The sequence below is a fragment of the Sebastes fasciatus genome, chromosome 13, assembly GCF_043250625.1.
Source record: "Sebastes fasciatus isolate fSebFas1 chromosome 13, fSebFas1.pri, whole genome shotgun sequence".
NCBI classification, from domain to species: Eukaryota; Metazoa; Chordata; class Actinopteri; order Perciformes; family Sebastidae; genus Sebastes; species Sebastes fasciatus.
In genome coordinates, this window is record NC_133807.1 from 34068958 (window position 1) to 34087656 (window position 18699).

General features: G+C 40.3%; 1 protein-coding gene across 6 annotated transcripts in view; it reads left to right on the forward strand.

The window, feature by feature from the left end:
* LOC141781385 (CASK interacting protein 2) overlaps window positions 1–18699 on the forward strand; it is a 135470-nt gene that overhangs the window by 11770 nt on the left and 105001 nt on the right. For all 6 annotated transcript variants that reach the window (XM_074657100.1, XM_074657102.1, XM_074657105.1 and 3 more), the window contains exon 4: window positions 16993–17044. In XM_074657100.1, the coding sequence (XP_074513201.1) occupies window positions 16993–17044 (52 nt within the window). The remainder of the gene's footprint in view (window positions 1–16992; window positions 17045–18699) is intronic.

The window sequence follows — 18699 nt, forward strand, 5'->3', positions numbered from 1 at the left end:
CCTGACAAACAAAACAAACCGAAAACATAACCTCCTTGGTGGAGGTAATTATTGCCCCGTCAAATGAAAGATAAAAGTACTCTATTGGACTAAAGTTCTAACGAGTGGTGGATATTCAACCTCGGAACCAGAAGAACTGTGTTTGTAGTTTGGTGTCTCTCCTGATTCTTCATCTTAATCTTTACTGCTTTAATCTACAAACTTATTTTCTAATATAAAGTCTATTTAAAAGGACAGAAAACCACAAACAGAAGCCAATAAAAGCCTTTAACATCTCCATCTGTCTTCTCTAAGTGTGTTTTATTATTACTATGATTGACCCGGTGGAGGGACGTTCATCAGTGCGTCCCATTATTGGAGTCTCGTAAACCTGTCGTCTCTCTGTGGGGGTCTGCTGTCTCTCCACACTCAGAATCCGTCTCATGTTTTATTCATGAGTTTGGGTTCATCCCCCCCCCCCAGCCTTTCTGGAGCGCTGCTAGCAGAACCCCTGTTTTACTCTGCAGCTCCTCTCAGTTTCACCTCAAAAGACCCTTTTCCCTTTAAGATTCACAGAGACACACAGACGCTCAAATCTCAACATTCATCCCAGGCCTCGCTCTGAAAGCTGAACTCTCAACTAAAACCTGGGAGAGAGTGAGACGTCTCTGCAGCACAGGTACCTCACCTGGTACCTCACCTGGTACCTCACCTGGTACCTCAACTGGTACCTCACCTGGTACCTCACCTGGTACCTCAACTGGTACCTCACCTGGTACCTCACCTGGTACCTCAACTGGTACCTCACCTGGTACCTCACCTGGTACCTCACCTGGTACCTCACCTAGGTTATAGATACTGAACCAGACTGAAGTCTGACACCCTCTCACATCTAAAGACAACGAGTCTTTAATCACAAATTATTATAGATTATAGATTATACTATAGACTATTTAAAACTGGGGGTCTCTATTTAAAAGACTACAACTAGATTCCTTTAGAGATGATGTCACTTCCTGCTGCTGCTGGCAGTTTACAAGAAAAACTGTTGAGAAACAAGTGATGTTGATCTGATGATGATCTGATGATGATCTCATGTTGATCTGATGATGATCTGATGATGATCTGATGATGATCTCATGTTGATCTGATGATGATCTGATGATGGTCTCATGTTGATCTGATGATGATCTGATGATGATCTGATGATGGTCTCATGTTGATCTGATGATGATCTGATGTTGATCTGATGATGATCTGATGATGATCTGATGTTGATCTGATGATGGTCTCATGTTGATCTGATGATGATCTGATGATGGTCTGATGATGGTCTCATGTTGATCTGATGATGATCTGATGATGATCTGATGATGGTCTCATGTTGATCTGATGTTGATCTGATGATGATCTGATGATGATCTGATGATGGTCTGATGATGGTCTCATGTTGATCTGATGATGATCTGATGATGATCTGATGATGGTCTCATGTTGATCTGATGTTGATCTGATGATGATCTGATGATGATCTGATGATGATCTGATGATGGTCTCATGTTGATCTGATGATGATTTGATGATGATCTGATGATGATCTGATGATGATCTGATGTTGATCTGATGATGATCTGATGATGGTCTCATGTTGATCTGATGATGATTTGATGATGATCTGATGTTGATCTGATGATGATCTGATGATGATCTGATGATGGTCTCATATTGATCTGATGATGATTTGATGATGATCTGATGATGGTCTCATGTTGATCTGATGATGATCTGATGATGGTCTCATGTTGATCTGATGATGATCTGATGATGATCTGATGATGGTCTCATGTTGTTCTGATGTTGATCTGATGATGATCTGATGATGATCTGATGATGGTCTCATGTTGATCTGATGATGATTTGATGATGATCTGATGATGGTCTCATGTTGATCTGATGATGATCTGATGATGGTCTCATGTTGATCTGATGATGATCTGATGTTGATCTGATGTTGATCTGATGATGATCTGATGATGATCTGATGATGGTCTCATGTTGATCTGATGATGATTTGATGATGATCTGATGATGGTCTCATGTTGATCTGATGATGATCTGATGATGATCTGATGATGATCTGATGATGATCTGATGATGGTCTCATATTGATCTGATGATGATTTGATGATGATCTGATGATGGTCTCATGTTGATCTGATGATGATCTGATGATGGTCTCATGTTGATCTGATGATGATCTGATGATGATCTGATGATGGTCTCATGTTGATCTGATGATGATTTGATGATGATCTGATGATGGTCTCATGTTGATCTGATGATGATCTGATGATGATCTGATGATGGTCTCATGTTGATCTGATGATGATCTGATGATGATCTGATGATGGTCTCATGTTGATCTGATGTTGATCTGATGATGATCTGATGTTGATCTGATGATGATCTGATGTTGATCTGATGTTGATCTGATGATGATCTGATGTTGATCTGATGATGATCTGATGATGATCTGATGATGATCTGATGATGGTCTTATATTGATCTGATGATGATTTGATGATGATCTGATGATGGTCTCATGTTGATCTGATGATGATCTGATGATGATCTGATGATGGTCTCATGTTGATCTGATGATGATCTGATGATGATCTGATGATGGTCTCATGTTGATCTGATGTTGATCTGATGATGATCTGATGTTGATCTGATGATGATCTGATGATGATCTGATGATGGTCTCATGTTGATCTGATGATGATCTGATGATGGTCTCATGTTGATCTGATGTTGATCTGATGATGATCTGATGTTGATCTGATGATGATCTGATGATGATCTGATGATGGTCTCATGTTGATCTGATGATGATCTGATGATGATCTGATGATGGTCTCATGTTGATCTGATGATGATCTGATGTTGATCTGATGATGATCTGATTTTGATCTGATGATGATCTGATGATGATCTGACGTTGATCTGATGTTGGTCCTTGGGAAATTAAACAGAAGAATAAATAAATAAGGAAATTAATACAAAGATAAATAAATAAAGAAGCAAATTAAAACAGAAATATCAATTGATGTCACATTTTATCAGTTAATTAATGGCTACATTTATTTTAATATTATTTTTGCTACATCATTTCCCAGTAATTTATTTATTCATTCATTTATTTTTGATTTTGGTGGGTTCTGTCCTCCATAATGTTCTGCCATGTCAGCATGTGTGCATAATAAAATATTTGAATCAGTTAAAGATCCTTATTTAACTCTGATTTATTGAGAAGTTTGATATGTTTTGTTACATGAAAACAAAATGTTCAACATATGTTTATTATTTTTTCCTTTTTAGGATTAAAAAATAACTCGAGTAGTGTAATTTAGAAGTTATGTGACAAATCAACGTTGACTTCTGGTTTCACACGAGACACAAACAGCGGACCGACCCGACCTTCTCGGGTCTAATCTAATCCCTCTATATACCCGACCCGACCTCCTCGGGTCTAATCTAATCCCTTTATATACCCGACCCCGACCTCCTCGGGTCTAATCTAATCCCTCTATATACCCGACCCCGACCTCCTCGGGTCTAATCTAATCGCTCTATATACCCGACCCCGACCTCCTCGGGTCTAATCTAATCCCTCTATATACCCGACCCCGACCTCCTCGGGTCTAATCTAATCACTCTATATACCCGACCCCGACCTCCTCGGGTCTAATCTAATCACTCTATATACCCGACCCCGACCTCCTCGGGTCTAATCTAATCCCTCTATATACCCGACCCGACCTCCTCGGGTCTAATCTAATCACTCTATATACCCGACCCCGACCTCCTCGGGTCTAATCTAATCCCTCTATATACCCGACCCCGACCTCCTCGGGTCTAATCTAATCCCTCTATATACCCGACCCCGACCTCCTCGGGTCTAATCTAATCCCTCTATATACCCGACCCGACCTCCTCTGGTCTAATCTAATCGCTCTATATACCCGACCCCGACCTCCTCGGGTCTAATTTAATCCCTCTATATACCCGACCCCGACCTCCTCGGGTCTAATCTAATCGCTCTATATACCCGACCCCGACCTCCTCGGGTCTAATCTAATCCCTCTATATACCCGACCCCGACCTCCTCGGGTCTAATCTAATCCCTCTATATACCCGACCCCGACCTCCTCTGGTCTAATCTAATCACTCTATATACCCGACCCCGACCTCCTCGGGTCTAATCTAATCCCTCTATATACCCGACCCCGACCTCCTCGGGTCTAATCTAATCCCTCTATATACCCGACCCCGACCTCCTCTGGTCTAATCTAATCCCTCTATATACCCGACCCCGACCTCCTCTGGTCTAATCTAATCACTCTATATACCCGACCCGACCTCCTCTGGTCTAATCTAATCACTCTATATACCCGACCCCGACCTCCTCGGGTCTAATCTAATCCCTCTATATACCCGACCCCGACCTCCTCGGGTCTAATCTAATCCCTCTATATACCCGACCCGACCTCCTCTGGTCTAATCTAATCACTCTATATACCCGACCCCGACCTCCTCGGGTCTAATCTAATCCCTCTATATACCCGACCCGACCTCCTCTGGTCTAATCTAATCACTCTATATACCCGACCCCGACCTCCTCGGGTCTAATCTAATCCCTCTATATACCCGACCCGACCTCCTCGGGTCTAATCTAATCACTCTATATACCCGACCCCGACCTCCTCGGGTCTAATCTAATCCCTCTATATACCCGACCCCGACCTCCTCGGGTCTAATCTAATCCCTCTATATACCCGACCCCGACCTCCTCGGGTCTAATCTAATCCCTCTATATACCCGACCCGACCTCCTCTGGTCTAATCTAATCGCTCTATATACCCGACCCCGACCTCCTCGGGTCTAATTTAATCCCTCTATATACCCGACCCCGACCTCCTCGGGTCTAATCTAATCGCTCTATATACCCGACCCCGACCTCCTCGGGTCTAATCTAATCCCTCTATATACCCGACCCCGACCTCCTCGGGTCTAATCTAATCCCTCTATATACCCGACCCGACCTCCTCTGGTCTAATCTAATCACTCTATATACCCGACCCCGACCTCCTCGGGTCTAATCTAATCCCTCTATATACCCGACCCCGACCTCCTCGGGTCTAATCTAATCCCTCTATATACCCGACCCGACCTCCTCTGGTCTAATCTAATCACTCTATATACCCGACCCCGACCTCCTCGGGTCTAATCTAATCCCTCTATATACCCGACCCGACCTCCTCTGGTCTAATCTAATCACTCTATATACCCGACCCCGACCTCCTCGGGTCTAATCTAATCACTCTATATACCCGACCCGACCTCCTCTGGTCTAATCTAATCACTCTATATACCCGACCCCGACCTCCTCGGGTCTAATCTAATCACTCTATATACCCGACCCCGACCTCCTCGGGTCTAATCTAATCACTCTATATACCCGACCCCGACCTCCTCGGGTCTAATCTAATCACTCTATATACCCGACCCCGACCTCCTCTGGTCTAATCTAATCGCTCCATGTACTTCCAGCTTCCTGCTGTTTTGGGATATATATGAAGAATTACGGTGCATTACTTTTTGTAGGTAAAGATACAAACGGTGGATGAGGAGAGGGTTAGGGTTAAGGCTGGTGTTTGCACCTGTGTTTTCATTGAATGTGTTTTTCTTGTGAACTTTGGTTTTGATGAAGTAGCCTTAAATGATCTGTGAGGTCATATAAAGACTCTGAGGTCTGGAACTATAGTTCCCTCACACACGTTGAAGTACGACAGAAAGCAGAGTAAAATGTCAGACTAGCTTTAGATGTCTTTGTACACCTACAAATCTTTCTACACAGGTTTACCATCCATCCATCATCTGCAACCGCTTATCCCGTTAGGGGTCGCGGTGGTCTGGAGCCGATCCCAGCTGACATTGGGCGAAGGCGGGGTTCACCCTGGACAGGTCGCCGGTCTATCGCAGGGCTGACACGTAGAGACAGACAACCATTCACACTCACAGTCACACTTACGGGACATTTAGAGTCAACAATGAACTTAACCTGCATGTCTTTGGACTGTGGGAGGAAGCCAGAGAGCCCGGAGAGAACCCACGCTAACACGGGGAGAACATGTTGCTGTGAGGCGACAGTGCTAACCCCTGCACCACCGTGCTGCCCTACACAGGTTTACAAATAATAATAATAATAATATCTGAACATCGTCACCAGATCTGGTCCTGGTCCTTATTAGAGCCCATCATCCAGCAGCTCAATACCCAGAATCCTCTCTTGTTTCTAGCGTTAACTCTCATTCAGTGCAGTTCAGGAGTCCGTCTCGTATCTGATTTCTAAGTTGTGACTCTGTCTGTGTATGAAGAACATTTCCCACCACTGAGCATGAGAGGAATTCACAGAGCTCTAATTTAGGTCAGAATTGTGGTAAGATGCTAAAAATGGAGTTTCTTTCCACTCAGAAAACTTGGCTTGTGCATATTTAAGTCTGTTACCCTGCAGGTCTGCTTCTTCCAACACCTCCAGAAGGCTTTAGGATCAGTTCAGCTCGAGGCTCAGCGTGACGGCCGACTCTCTCACAGCTGTGGAGCTCAAAGTTTCTCTTATTTTTCTTGGCCTGAAATCCCCAGAGTAGTTTGTGTGCCAGCCATTGTCCAAGTGTGTTTGAATGGAGGCGGTGATGTCATGGTGTTGGTATGTGGACCCCGTCGCAGCACCACCTTCGGTCCCCCTTTCTGAGGCTGGAATCTGACTCCAGAGTGTTTCCTCAAGTCTTCAGCAGATGACAAAGAGAGAAAGGCGAGCGCCGCCAGCAGACTCTCACTGCTCCTTTCCTTCACTTCAAACAGGAGAGCCAGCTTCAATATGTACATTAGCTTTCATTACTATACTATACTATACTATACTATACTATACTGTACTATACTATACTATACTGTACTGTACTATACTATACTATACTATACTGTACTATACTATACTATACTGTACTATACTATACTATACTGTACTGTACTATACTATACTTTACTGTACTGTACTATACTATACTATACTGTACTATACTATACTATACTATAATATACTATACTATACTGTACTATACTATACTATACTATACTATACTATACTGTACTATACTATACTGTACTATACTATACTGTACTGTACTATACTATACTATACTATACTGTACTGTACTATACTATACTATACTATACTATACTGTACTGTACTGTATTATATAGTACTGTACTGTACTATACTGTACTGTATTATATAGTACTGTACTGTACTATACTGTACTGTACTATACTATTCTATACTATACTATACTACATTATACTATTCTATACTATACTATACTATACTATACTATACTATACTGTACTATACTATACTATACTATACTGTACTATACTATACTATACTGTACTGTACTATACTATACTGTACTGTACTGTACTATACTATACTATACTATTCTATACTATACTATACTATACTACATTATACTATTCTATACTATTCTATACTATACTATACTATTCTATACTATACTATTCTATACTATACTATACTATACTATTCTATACTATTCTATACTATACTATTCTATACTATTCTATACTATACTATACTATTCTATACTATTCTATACTATACTATTCTATACTATACTATACTATTCTATACTATACTATACTATTCTATACTATACTGTACTATACTATACTATACTATTCTATACTATTCTATACTATTCTATACTTTACTATACTATTCTATACTATACTAATGCTATACTATACTATTCTATACTATACTATTCTATGCTATACTATTCTATACTATACTATACTACTCTATACTATACTATTCTATACTATACTATCCTATTCTATACTATTCTATACTATACTATTCTATGCTATACTATTCTATACTATACTATACTACTCTATACTATACTATTATATACTATACTATACTATTCTATACTATTCTATACTATTCTATACTATACTATACTATTCTATACTATACTATTCTATACTATACTATTCTATACTATACTACTCTATACTATACTATTCTATACTATACTATCCTATTCTATCCTATTCTATACTATTCTATACTATTATATACTATACTATACTATTCTATACTATTCTATACTATACTATTCTATACTATACTATTCTATACTATACTACTCTATACTATACTATTCTATACTATACTATCCTATTCTATACTATTCTATACTATACTATACTATTCTATGCTATACTATTCTATACTATACTATACTACTCTATACTATACTATTATATACTATACTATTCTATACTATTCTATACTATACTATTCTATTCTATACTATACTACTCTATACTATACTATTCTATACTATACTATCCTATTCTATACTATTCTATACTATACTATTCTATACTATACTACTCTATACTATACTATTCTATACTATACTATCCTATTCTATACTATTCTATACTATACTATACTATTCTATGCTATACTATTCTATACTATACTATACTACTCTATACTATACTATTATATACTATACTATTCTATACTATTCTATACTATACTATTCTATTCTATACTATACTACTCTATACTATACTATTATATACTATACTATACTATTCTATACTATTCTATACTATACTATACTATTCTATACTATACTATTCTATACTATACTATTCTATACTATACTACTCTATACTATACTATTCTATACTATACTATCCTATTCTATCCTATTCTATACTATTCTATACTATTATATACTATACTATACTATTCTATACTATTCTATACTATACTATTCTATACTATACTATTCTATACTATACTACTCTATACTATACTATTCTATACTATACTATCCTATTCTATACTATTCTATACTATACTATACTATTCTATGCTATACTATTCTATACTATACTATACTACTCTATACTATACTATTATATACTATACTATACTATTCTATACTATTCTATACTATACTATTCTATTCTATACTATACTATTCTATACTATACTATTCTATACTATACTACTCTATACTATACTATTCTATACTATACTATCCTATTCTATACTATTCTATACTATTCTATACTATACTATTCTATACTATTCTATACTATACTACTCTATACTATACTATTCTATACTATTCTATACTATACTATTCTATACTATACTACTCTATACTATACTATTCTATACTATACTATCCTATTCTATACTATTCTATACTATACTATACTATACTACTCTATACTATACTATACTATTCTATACTATACTAATGCTATACTATACTATTATATACTATACTATTCTATACTATACTATTCTATACTATTCTATACTATACTATACTATTCTATACTATACTATTCTATACTATACTATTCTATACTATACTAATGCTATACTATACTATTCTATTCTATTCTATACTATACTATTCTATGCTATACTATACTATACTACTCTATACTATACTATCCTATTCTATACTATACTATTCTATACTATGTTATACTATACTACTCTATACTATACTATTCTATACTATACTATTCTATACTATTCTATACTATACTAATGCTATACTATACTATTCTATACTATACTATTACTATTCTATACCATACTATACTATACTATTCTATACTATACTATTCTATACTATTCTATACTATACTATACTATACTATTCTATACTATACTATACTATTCTATACTATACTATTCTATACTATACTATTCTATACTATACTATTCTATACTATTCTATACCATACTATACTATTATATACTATACTATACTATTCTATACTATTCTATACTATACTATACTAATGCTATACTATACTATTCTATACTATACTATTCTATGCTATTCTATTCTATACTATACTATACTATTCTATGCTATTCTATGCTATACTATACTATACTATTCTATACTATACTAATGCTATACTATACTATCCTATTCTATCCTATTCTATGCTATACTATACTATACTATTCTATACTATACTATTCTATACTATACTATACTATTCTATACTATTCTATGCTATACTATACTATACTATTCTATACTATACTAATGCTATACTATACTATACTATCCTATTCTATCCTATTCTATACTATACTATTCTATACTATACTATACTATACTATACTATACTATACTATTCTATACTATTCTATACTATACTAATGCTATACTATACTATTCTATACTATTCTATACTATACTATACTATACTAATGCTATACTATACTATTCTATACTATACTATTCTATGCTATACTATTCTATACTATACTATACTACTCTATACTATATTATTCTATACTATACTATTCTATCCTATTCTATGCTATACTATACTATTCTATACTATACTAATGCTATACTATACTATACTATTCTATACTATTCTATGCTATACTCTACTATACTACTCTATACTATACTATTCTATACTATACTATACTATTCTATACTATTCTATGCTATACTATACTATACTATTCTATACTATCCTATACTATACTATACTATACTATTCTATTCTATACTATCCTATACTATTCTATACTATACTATTCTATGCTATACTGTACTATACTATCCTATCCTATACTATTCTATACTATACTATACTATTCTATACTATACTATACTATACTACTCTATACTATTCTATTCTATACTACACTATACTACTCTATACTATACTGTTCTATACTATACTATACTATACTATACTACTCTATACTATTCTATTCTATACTACACTATACTACTCTATACTATACTGTTCTATACTATACTATACTATACTATACTACTCTATACTATTCTATTCTATACTACACTATACTACTCTATACTATACTGTTCTATACTATACTGTTCTATACTATACTATACTATACTATACTATACTACTCTATACTATACTATACTATACTATTCTACACTATACTACTCTATACTATACTATTCTATACTATACTAATGCTATACTATACTATTCTATACTATGCTACTCTATTCTATACTATTCTATTCTATACTATACTATACTATTCTATTCTATACTATACTATTCTATTCTATACTATTCTATACTATACTATACTATACTATACTATTCTATACTATGCTATACTATACTATACTATACTATACTATTCTATGCTATACTATACTATTATATTCTATACTATACTATACTATACTACACTACACTACACTATACTACTCTATACTATACTATACTACACTACACTATACTACTCTATACTATAGTGTTCTATACTATACTACTCACATTAGTGAAAAATGAAAACATGTAATTCAAACAGTAAAAATGAAAAATGTACTTGTAAATAAATTATATCAGAACTAAAAACAAAAACAAAAAAATTACATATCACCTCCAATTTGGCTTTAGTCTTCATTTGTATAGAAAATAACTGCAACTGATTTAAAAAATCTACTTGATCTACCTCAACGCTGCAGAAACCGGATATGACGACGCCATCGACAGACATCGTTACCTTGATTACAATGACTGATTTCTCTGGTTGGATAACGTAGGAACACAAGTCAACAATATATATATATATATATATATCTATATATATATATATATATATATATATGTCTATATGATATATGTCTATATTTTTAGACATTTAATGAGGAAAGGGTTCATATTAAACCTTTAAAGGAAAGTTGTGTGTGATCTTATCTCTGTTACTGTCAGCGGAGGCTTGGTCCGCCACACCCAGTCTGACCACCAAGCAGGCATGCCCGGTCACATGCTGCAGGCTGGGGAGATGGGGGGGGGTCAAGTACTATGACGGTCCAGAAAGATGGAGGTCTGTCTGAGAGGAAGAGTCCATTATGAGCAGAGGAACAGGGTGTGGAGCTGAACTCACTTCCCCCTGAACAATACAAGTTCTCAGTCCACCAGACTCTGTTCAGGAAACACAGATTTAAACATGTTTTACCCCCCGACACACGTTGAGTCACAGCTAACCCTAACCCAACCCCCCATCTATGTTTTACCCCCGACACACATTGAGTCACAGCTAACCCTAACCCAACCCCCCATCTATGTTTTACCCCCGACACACATTGAGTCACAGCTAACCCTAACCCAACCCCCCATCTATGTTTTACCCCCGACACACATTGAGTCACAGCTAACCCTAACCCAACCCCCCATCTATGTTTTACCCCCCGACACACGTTGAGTCACAGCTAACCCTAACCCAACCCCCCATCTATGTTTTACCCCCGACACACATTGAGTCACAGCTAACCCTAACCTAACCCTAACCCAACCCCCCATCTATGTTTTACCCCCCCGACACACATTGAGTCACAGCTAACCCTAACCTAACCCTAACCCAACCCCCATCTACGTTTTACCCCCCCGACACACGTTGAGTCACAGCTAACCCTAACCTAACCCTAACCTAACCCTAACCCAACCCCCATCTATGTTTTACCCCCGACACACATTGAGTCACAGCTAACCCTAACCTAACCCCCCATCTATGTTTTACCCCCGACACACGTTGAGTCACAGCTAACCCTAACCCAACCCCCATCTATGTTTTACCCCCGACACACGTTGAGTCACAGCTAACCCTAACCTAACCCCCCATCTATGTTTTACCCCCGACACACGTTGAGTCACAGCTAACCCTAACCCAACCCCCCATCTATGTTTTACCCCCGACACACGTTGAGTCACAGCTAACCCTAACCTAACCCCCCATCTATGTTTTACCCCCGACACACGTTGAGTCACAGCTAACCCTAACCCAACCCCCCATCTATGTTTTACCCCCGACACACGTTGAGTCACAGCTAACCCTAACCTAACCCTAACCCAACCCCCATCTATGTTTTACCCCCGACACACGTTGAGTCACAGCTAACCCTAACCCAACCCCCCATCTATGTTTTACCCCCGACACACGTTGAGTCAAAGCTAACCCTAACCTAACCCCCATCTATGTTTTACCCCCGACACACGTTGAGTCACAGCTAACCCTAACCCAACCCCCATCTATGTTTTACCCCCGACACACGTTGAGTCACAGCTAACCCTAACCCAACCCCCATCTATGTTTTACCCCCGACACACGTTGAGTCACAGCTAACCCTAACCTAACCCCCCATCTATGTTTTACCCCCGACACACGTTGAGTCACAGCTAACCCTAACCCAACCCCCCATCTATGTTTTACCCCCGACACACGTTGAGTCACAGCTAACCCTAACCTAACCCCCCATCTATGTTTTACCCCCGACACACGTTGAGTCACAGCTAACCCTAACCCAACCCCCCATCTATGTTTTACCCCCGACACACGTTGAGTCACAGCTAACCCTAACCTAACCCTAACCTAACCCTAACCCAACCCCCATCTATGTTTTACCCCCGACACACGTTGAGTCACAGCTAACCCTAACCCAACCCCCCATCTATGTTTTACCCCCGACACACGTTGAGTCACAGCTAACCCTAACCTAACCCCCCATCTATGTTTTACCCCCGACACACGTTGAGTCACAGCTAACCCTAACCCAACCCCCATCTATGTTTTACCCCCGACACACGTTGAGTCACAGCTAACCCTAACCCAACCCCCCATCTATGTTTTACCCCCGACACACGTTGAGTCACAGCTAACCCTAACCTAACCCTAACCTAACCCCCATCTATGTTTTACCCCCGACACACGTTGAGTCACAGCTAACCCTAACCTAACCCTAACCTAACCCCCATCTATGTTTTACCCCTTTACCCACTTTTCTAACATGAAATAGTTTTATTTTGATGACATCATGAGTTCACTGTGTCTGACAGCATCATCAATAATGATGTGAAACATCCAAACAGCCTCCACATGTGCTGCTCGGGATTCTGAAAATATGAGATAAATAGAGCATAAAAACAATGGTGGGAGGTGATAACATCTGATAACATCTGTCATCTTCACTTGGACCAAATATTAAAAGATAGGTGAGCTCATATAGAGGGCTGGTCTCCATCCATTAGAACTACACATTCATATTTCATAGTTAATAGTAAAGTCTGATCCAGTCATTCATCATGAATGATGTGAGTCTCTGTGAGTCCCTGTGAGTCCCTGTGAGTCCCTGTGAGTCTCTGTGAGTCTCTGTGAGTCCCTGTGAGTCCCTGTGAGTCTCTGTGAGTCTCTGTGAGTCCCTGTGAGTCCCTGTGAGTCTCTGTGAGTCTCTGTGAGTCCCTGTGAGTCCCTGTGAGTCTCTGTGAGTCTCTGTGAGTCTCTGTGAGTCCCTGTGAGTCTCTGTGAGTCTCTGTGAGTCTATGTGAGTCCCTGTGAGTCTCTGTGAGTCCCTATGAGTCTCTGTGAGTCCCTATGAGTCTATGTGAGTCCCTATGAGTCTCTGTGAGTCCCTGTGAGTCACTGTGAGTCTCTGTGAGTCCCTGTGAGTCTCGGTGAGTCCCTATGAGTCTCTGTGAGTCCCTATGAGTCTCTGTGAGTCCCTATGAGTCTATGTGAGTCCCTATGAGTCTCTGTGAGTCCCTGTGAGTCACTGTGAGTCTCTGTGAGTCCCTGTGAGTCTCTGTGAGTCCCTGTGAGTCTCTGTGAGTCCCTATGAGTCTATGTGAGTCCCTGTGAGTCTATGTGAGTCCCTGTGAGTCTCTGTGAGTCCCTGTGAGTCTATGTGAGTCCCTGTGAGTCTCTGTGAGTCCCTATGAGTCTATGTGAGTCCCTGTGAGTCTCTGTGAGTCCCTATGAGTCTCTGTGAGTCCCTATGAGTCTCTGTGAGTCCCTGTGAGTCCCTGTGAGTCTCTGTGAGTCCCTGTGAGTCTCTGTGAGTCCCTGTGAGTCACTGTGAGTCTCTGTGAGTCCATGTGAGTCTCTGTGAGTCCCTATGAGTCTCTGTGAGTCCCTATGAGTCTCTGTGAGTCCCTGTGAGTCTCTGTGAGTCCCTATGAGTCTCTGTGAGTCTCTGTGAGTCCCTATGAGTCTCTGTGAGTCCCTGTGAGTCACTGTGAGTCTCTGTGAGTCCCTGTGAGTCTCTGTGAGTCCATGTGAGTCTCTGTGAGTCCCTGTGAGTCTCTGTGAGTCCCTGTGAGTCACTGTGAGTCTCTGTGAGTCCCTGTGAGTCTCTGTGAGTCCATGTGAGTCTCTGTGAGTCCCTATGAGTCTCTGTGAGTCCCTGTGAGTCTCTGTGAGTCCCTGTGAGTCTCTGTGAGTCCCTGTGAGTCACTGTGAGTCTCTGTGAGTCCCTGTGAGTCTCTGTGAGTCCATGTGAGTCTCTGTGAGTCCCTATGAGTCTCTGTGAGTCCCTGTGAGTCTCTGTGAGTCCCTGTGAGTCTCTGTGAGTCCCTGTGAGTCTCTGTGAGTCCCTGTGAGTCTCTGTGAGTCTCTGTGAGTCTCTTTGGGGGGTTTTGGACTGAAAGAGACGTCTGAGACGTCACCGTGAGTTCTGTGAAGTTGTGTTTGACATCATGAACGATGAATCACTGCTGCTCCTGATCCTGGCGCCTCCCAGCTTCTTTGTCAGAGCCTCATTCATCAGCCCGCCGATAACGGCGACGTCACACACAACAGAGGCCTCGTTACCTCAGCCTGAGCCCCCGTCGCTGCACAGCCTCCTCAGGAATGTAAACAACACGGTTACCTTCACGCCGCCGACACCAGATCACTCTGCCGTCTTTGTAACGCTTTAACCAGTTTAACTCCCAGACCAAAAGTTGTGTTCCAGTTTGATTAGCTTCTCGGAGACACGGTGAATAAGGACCGGTCTTATTTTGATGTGAACATTTGAACAGTAGCAGGAATGAAGCCCAACATGAAGCGAAAGCAGCGCTCTGGTGATTAAAAGAGTTCCAGAGCTCAAACGAAGGAAACCGAAACAAACCCCAGATTCACTTTGTCTGCTTGGCGTTTTTTCTACGCCGTGTCCACCATGTTGGTATTTTCCTCTTGCCGTCGTGTGAACTACAAGTGTTTCTGTTCTGAATAGAAGATTTTTATAATGAGAAGAGTCTTCATGTCTCCGTCTCACTGCCTGTACATTCAGTTTGTGTCTGAGTTTTATTTTTGTGCTGATTTATTCCCATTAATTATAAAATCCAGGTCATTATCAAAGCAGCGCTCAGACCCCCAGAGGGAACGCCTGCTGTGTTTCCCCCAAAATCTGAACTACTTCAAAAGCTCTGTAGCTGGTGGTGGAGGTTGGTACCGGAGATGTTCCAGACGAATTACAGCCTCGTGTTTAAAGGCTGGTCTGAGGTCTGCTGGTCTGCTGACTGACCTTTGACCTCCTGTGACCCCTGATAGTAAACACTACAGCAGTGTCACCTTCAGTCACTGTGTTTACACTCAAGAAAGCAGGTTGCTGAGAAAACTCTGGACAAAGTGTTAATGTTTACTGTAGTAACCTGGTTACTGTTAAATCACTCTCCTCCTCTTCTTCAGAACTCAGTGAAATGTGAACACAGATTCTTAGATTCAGTGTGACTTCCTCTTCTCCAGGATATCATTCTCTCTGATGTCCGTCCACAAGAAACCTCCATAATACACTTAGAAATCAGAGAAGAAAGGTGCTGCTCAACGTGCCTGAGATTCTTCATGTTTTTCAGTTTTCTTCAGCCTCACAGTGATCCAGTGGTTGGGTTAGGGTTAGGGTTAGGGTTACATCTCCAGCTGTTGAACATCAGTGTACCTCAGCTTCTGAGCTGTGATAGATGGTTTCATACCTGAGTGACTTCATGGTGGTCACATATTAATATTATATATATTAACATATTCATATTCTGTGTTGTGTTTTTCAGAGTTACTGGGCTCCACCAAGAGACTGAATGTGAACTACCAGGACTCAGACGGGTGAGTGATGAAGTCCAGTCATTACAGCGCTCCCTCAGGATCTATAAACCTGTTTCCACTCTGCAGTAAACTACGAGGCTGAAGTCAGAGCTGAGTCAGGGTTAGAGTTAGAGCTGAGTCAGCAGGTTAGGGTCAGAGCTGAGTCAGGGTTAGAGTTAGAGCTGAGTCAGCAGGTTAGAGTTAGGGTTAAACCTGAGTCAGGGTTAGGGTTAGAGCTGAGTCAGCAGGTTAGGGTTAGAGCTGAGTCAGGGTTAGGGTTAGACCTGAGTCAGGGTTCAGGGTTAGGATTAGACATGAGTCAGGGTTCAGGGTTAGGCTTAGACCTGAGTCAGCATGTTAGGGTTAGAGCTGAGTCAGCAGGTTAGGGTTAGAGCTGAGTCAGAGTTAGGGTTAGAGTTAGAGCTGAGTCAGGGTTAGGGTTAGGGTTAGAGCTGAGTCAGAGTTAGGGTTAGAGCTGAGTCAGAGTTAGGGCTAGGGTTAGAGCTGAGTCAGCAGGTTAGGGTTAGAGCTGAGTCAGGGTTAGGGTTAGAGCTGAGTCAGAGTTAGGGCTAGGGTTAGAGCTGAGTCAGGGTTCAGGGTTAGGGTTAGAGCTGAGTCAGAGTTAGGGTTAGGGTTAGAGCTGAGTCATCAGGTTAGGGTTAGAGCTGAGTCAGGGTTAGGGTTAGAGCTGAGTCAGAGTTAGGGCTAGGGTTAGAGCTGAGTCAGGGTTCAGGGTTAGGGTTAGAGCTGAGTCAGAGTTAGGGTTAGGGTTAGAGCTGAGTCAGGGTTCAGGGTTAGGGTTAGAGCTGAGTCAGAGTTAGGGTTAGGGTTAGAGCTGAGTCAGGGTTCAGGGTTAGGGTTAGAGCTGAGTCAGAGTTAGGGTTAAAGCTGAGTCAGGGTTAGGGTTAGGGTTAGAGCTGAGTCAGAGTTAGGGTTAGGGTTAGAGCTGAGTCAGGGTTCAGGGTTAGGGTTAGAGCTGAGTCAGGGTTAGGGTTAGGGTTAGAGCTGAGTCAGGGTTCAGGGTTAGGGTTAGAGCTGAGTCAGAGTTAGGGTTAGGGTTAGAGCCGAGTCATTAGGTTCAGGGAGGTGGTCGTTGTGTCAGAACATCATCATCTGAACTTCTGCTGAAACGCTGACTGCTTAACTTTCCCCCTCGGAGCTCGTTAGCCTGGAAGCAGAAAATAGAAAGTTTAGTCCCTCCTCATCAATATTTCTCTTTGTTTAAAGTCTTTATTATCCTGCTGCTGTTTCCTCTCAACCGTCTCAGAGGCGTCTCGTCTTTATAGACGCCAGCTGCATGTTTCGCTTCGTTCTCACAAATTTTCATTTTATAGCAACATTTCTTTAAAATCGGCTGCAGAAACGGCAAAGTCCGTCAGTCCGTCCATCAGACGGTAGAGAAGAGGCAGGTTTAAGTCACCGTGAAGTCACCCGTCGGTTTGTGGACTACAATTCGGGTGTCGAACCACTGACCTTCCGATTGGTGGATGACGTGCTCTACCTCTGAGCCACAGCCACCCCATCGTGACGGTAGTACATGAGACAGTGAAACATGTGCCTCTGTAGTTATACTGTAGTTTATTCTGACTCAACCCGTCATCACCGTCCTGCTGACACTACTACTACTACTACTACTACTACTACTACTACTACTGCTACTACTGCTACTGCTGCTA